The following is a 5,111-nucleotide window of genomic DNA, read 5'->3' as shown; positions in this document are numbered from 1 at the left end:
ACAATGCTCTTGTATTGGTCATGGTATTAAGTGTAAACGGGGAGAGGGAAAGGAGGAGTGGGGGTGGGCAGTTAAGAGCGCAGTATGTCTTGCAACCTTAAGTCACACTTAAGCCACATACACTTGCTCATATATTCCCAGGTAGACTTTATGTATTTTGTGTCTTTTTTAAAATTCTTATTTCTGTTACGCCAATTTATTTATCTATCTGGTCATTTATTTTTTTAAGTAACAAGGAAAAAAAGCAATTAATCAAAAGGCTAGGGTGTGTCTAATAGGGACAATACAGTATCTGATTAAAACAATGGGTCTGTCTGATAGGGAGAATAGAGTCAGCTACTGATATCAATTTGTATTGCTTCATATAAAGCTTTACAGTAACAAAACTTTAAACATCAAAATACTATTTTGACAGGTTTCAGTAAGTGAATTTTATCCCTATCATAGTTCATGGACAATCAAAGCTGCCCATTACATTTCATTATATTGTTTTTAATTTACCTTCTCCTTAATTTTGATCACTTTTTGTGCTTTATAAAGTAAACGATCCATTTCTTCAAGGGCTTCTTTTTCCCTTGGAGTTAGACTGCTCTTTTCTTTTCTGTCGTGGTCATCTAAAAAAAAAATGCATTCATATTATAGTTTTTGAAGTCATGAATAAGTTATTATCCTACTGTCAATTGTATTTTATTATAACATATTGGTGAATAGCCAGTATATTTTACTTCATCTATGGAAATTAGAAATCATAAGCGTGGATGTTTCTTTGGTTATTGAAAGGTAATTACTATATAATAAAATATCAAATATTAGTAAAGTAACCCTTTAGAATCAGGTAAACAATGAAGTTGAATTTGTTATCTGAGCTGGCGCTTTGCATTGAACAAGCATTCAATTACCATTCCACTAGCTAGTGAACACTCCTCAACACTAAAACAACCCTCAGTTACAAGATATTATGCTATCAACCTGCTATCATTACATCTAACTGTTGATCATGCATGTGAATAAAAAAAGGACGTCCATTCCTACTTCTACCAAGCAGAAAAGAAATGCACAGACTATGATACTTTTGGCACATGAGCGAGTGCCATGGTAGTCGACCAGCTAGTGAACGCTTCTGCAACTCACAACACCATTTAAGCTAGCATTTTGTCTTGCTATGCCTCACCTATAGAATAGGCCTCGGGATTCGCCATTATAATTTCATCAAGAACCAGATAAAATCAAACAGAATGGTTTTGAACCACATAGAAAAAAGCAGTTACTGTCGACAAATCCTGATGATGATGCAGCTGTGGTGACATAGTTCAAGCAGACTTCAGCGATCAACACACCAATGTAATGGCCAATCATAATAGGACAGGCAAAAATTATTGTTGACAAGCTAGATGTGACGAGTTTCTGTCATTTCAACATGCCACATGGCATTATTTTTAAGGTAGCCTGCTTTACTGGAAAATGCCGTTGTAGATGGCTGGAAAAAGACAGCTATAGTCAAGCACTTTAACCCACTCAATCCTATTGACTTTTGCTGTTTTTCAAAATTGGAAAAAATGTATTAAAAATGAGCATGCACATAGTTTTATTCAACTATAATTTGTCTCAGAAAAATGTAATAAATAGGCATGGGTAAAAGTAACTCAGGTAAACCACGAGTATAGTCGGTGTTAGGGTTGAGTGATTTAACCACCCTTGTACCATAATTGGTTGCTCTGCTACAACAACAACTCCCTAAAACAACATTTTTTTTCTGATCCAAACAATGTCACTGGCTGCATGGTATTATAAAATTTCTCCCACTCCCCCTCCAAAAAAGAGTAGATTTTACCATTGCTAGGTGGACAGAGAAGCCTTAAAAAAGTCAATCATTTGCTGCTTTGCATAAGTTGATTTCTTTCCCAATCTATCTGTCAAACTCTCATGTTCACAATATATATGTTCAAGCATAACCTAGAATAGAAAACTTCCAAATCTATTTATAAATATCTGTATCTAATAACAATTTAAGCTTGGGATGAGAGATGAACTGGAAATCATCCAGCAGATGATAACTACAGATAAATCTAAAGTTTACAATGTTTCATAAGACAAACAATTGATTGGGAAACACTTGTGCAATTGAGTCCATTACATTCCACTATATATAAAGATCTTAAAAGGTGAATATGAAGCAGTGCTAGAGATAGCATAAAAAAAATACACAAGTAAAAATTATCTCAAAAAAATAAGCCTTCCTTGACAACATAAAGAGAATGCATACGGTCATACAAAGAGCTGGATCTTTCTTAAGAAGGAAGCCTTTGGTGCATGACAACAATAAAATGACTGAACAGGTGTCATTGTGATTGATTTTTCGGAGGAAATTTAATTTCAACCTGTATCTAATGAAGGATTCACACATGAACTAATACTTTTTTAAAAGCCAATGCATGTTAATGCAATAATTGAAATAATTGATTAAATCATTAATATCAAAAAGCCTTTATCATGAACATGTTTTCTCGCAGATACCAGACTTAAATGTAATATTACGCTGTCTTTGGATAAAACTGAATAAAACACAGAGTAACCAGGCGCCATATGCTACAACTGGGTGGTTTAATCTAAAATCAATTATAAAATTGCAGGGTTAAAGTCAATTAACAATAAGTAATCTTACCACTTGTTTTGACTGCTTGAATCGATTTTTCCTGATCCACTTGCTTCTTCTTTGGCCTTTAGAGAATATAACGAACAAAAAACAACAACAATAATAATTATAACAATGACAATAATAATAATAATAATAATAATAATAATAATAATAATAATAATAATAATAATAATAATAATAATAATAATAATATGTGACAAGGCTTTTAAAGTGATTGCAACACATTTAGGTCATATCAGCGCCAGTAAAAATGAAGGAAATTGGATAGTAAAAACATTCTAGAGGTACAATTAATAGAACTTGAGTAAAAAGTAAGACAAAGGGGAATTAGTTCAAATAAGGAACAGATGTAGATTTCAAGAGCACACTATCAGTATACTCAGTTTGAGGACAAAACTAAGCAATTTCATTCCAAGACAAAGACAATTGGAAAACAGATACCGGGGGATAGAAGACACAGCAAGTACCTCCCTGCCCACATTTTCCAGAATCAAAACTCTCTCAATATTTTACCCCATTATATGTAGCACTGTTGTAAATCACTGATGATTTTTTAACTCCTGCCTTTGAAATTTCAAACAAGTAACTGGTGCCGCTGTGTTGAGGAATGCAATGGGCAAGGAATGGGGTTGGGGGAATTACTGCAACAAAGAATTTATTTACTATTGTAGTCAACCATTAACAAATAATGGTGCGTGCCATTGAAATTCAAACCAATGGCGACATAATAAGAATAAGAGAGGTGTCGGTTATGTGAAATGGAGATGGGGTGTGTGTGTGTGTGGCCGTGTGTATCTGCACTGCACCTGCAATGTTATGCTGCCACTGTAAGTACAAATGCAAAACACATACATAGCTGTCACTGTCACAAAAAAATAATCAATAGTCGAAATCACCAGATGAATCTTAAAAATATAATTAACTAAAATTGTTTAAAAGTTGGCAGGCTGAAATTAGATTGAGGAAACCATTTTCAAGGTAAAATTAATTCAAGGAAGGAATGTGAAACCATTTTCGATAAAACCATACTCGTATGTATATGTATATATAATATATATATATATATATATATATATATATATATATATATATATATATATATATATATATATATATATATATATATATTATATATTTGATTTTTTAAAGATTTACCAGGGCTTCAACAGTTTCCGTAGTATGAAACATTCTTTTTCAATCTCAAAATACTGCCTTTCAACGTGGGCAATCATATCTACCAAGAACTTGTCCATGGTCTCCTAAAATGAAATTGAAACATAATAAGATATAAAAATAAAACATACACATTGAAAGATATGTAATCTAATGATGAAATATACTTATTTCATTAGGCCCAGTAACATTCTGAGTGACCTAACCAATTAGAATAAAGATCAATGAGCAACATCCCCTTCCCTTCACTTTCATAATGTTAGCTAGTTATGCAGTGATGACCTTAGAACATATTCCAAGTTTGACTAGTCTCTAAAACAAATAGAACAAAAAAAAAAAAAAAAAAAAAAAGAAAGGAACAATCATGTAGTGTTTATTTAAAGTAGTGAGCTGACTTGTTGTAGACTGCAGTGAGGTGAGACGACAAAATAATGTTCCAGTGTAAGCTGTGAAGAAATCTTCTTTCATATAAAACAAATGGTTCAGTTTTAAATGATTCAGATAGGGTACATCTCATGTCATTATTTTTAAAAAAATGAAAGCTGAAGCCTCATTGAAGAGAAACAATTTTGTTCCAATGGACACATATTAATTTTTTTTTACATGAAAGTGAAAGTAAAGAGAGGATAAGGAGGGGGAATGGGGTGAGGATAAAGCACGTGTGAAGAATAGAGATGTCCACTAGTAAAAGGTGAGAGAGAAAAGTGTCGTTGGAGTTATAACAAAACTTGGAATGAGAAATCACCTAGAGCCTGAGCATATTTCATCTCTGATTTCCTGGTATGGTAATTAATAATATAATTAGATGTAGAATGCGAATGAGTAGGAGTATTTCAATTTCCCTGAAAATTGTGGATGGAAAAGAAGCCTTAGTTAAAAAGTTAAGAGAAGATTCAGAAGTTAGATTCTAGAGACTAGAGAGAGCCTCCAAAAAATGATAATGGAATTTCTCCCCAAAATTCATTAAATGACTTGCTTGCTGTTGTTGTAAATCTCAGCCTCAAGTTCTCATTTTTAAAAACATAGTATCACTTTACAGATCTAACTGCATGAAAAGGGGTTTTGGTTTCAGAGGCGCTTTGAGTTAGACAAACCCCAAGTCCAATCTTGAGCGAATTGATCATGTTGTTTTCATCAGTTACGGAGTAGTAAACTTCCGGTTATCTCAGTCTCAAAGTCATTTTTTAATATCGCTTTTTAAGGAGCGCCTTCAGATGCATACACACCATACCCGTTGAATCATCATCACACACTCACACTCTTGCATTTCAGCAATACGTAC

General features: G+C 33.1%; 1 protein-coding gene across 1 annotated transcript in view; it reads right to left on the bottom strand.

Moving 5' to 3' along the window:
* The window catches only part of LOC144973309 (uncharacterized), a gene marked incomplete in the record, with an annotated part of 8,216 nt that extends 3,235 nt beyond the window's left edge, over positions 1-4,981 (bottom strand). Inside the window, 4 exon segments of the mRNA XM_078915584.1 lie at positions 502-614; positions 2,663-2,718; positions 3,812-3,915; positions 4,924-4,981. Of these exon segments, the coding sequence (XP_078771710.1) occupies positions 502-614; positions 2,663-2,718; positions 3,812-3,915; positions 4,924-4,953 (303 nt within the window).
* Between the last annotated feature and the right edge of the window lie 130 nt (positions 4,982-5,111).

This window comes from Berghia stephanieae, chromosome 5 (assembly GCF_034508935.2).
Source record: "Berghia stephanieae isolate SIO BIC M18660-M18661 chromosome 5, UCSD_Bste_1.3, whole genome shotgun sequence".
Classification (NCBI taxonomy): Eukaryota; Metazoa; Mollusca; class Gastropoda; order Nudibranchia; family Aeolidiidae; genus Berghia; species Berghia stephanieae.
The sequence above is the reverse complement of the archived record's forward strand: the minus strand, read 5'-3'. Positions and strand labels throughout refer to the sequence as shown.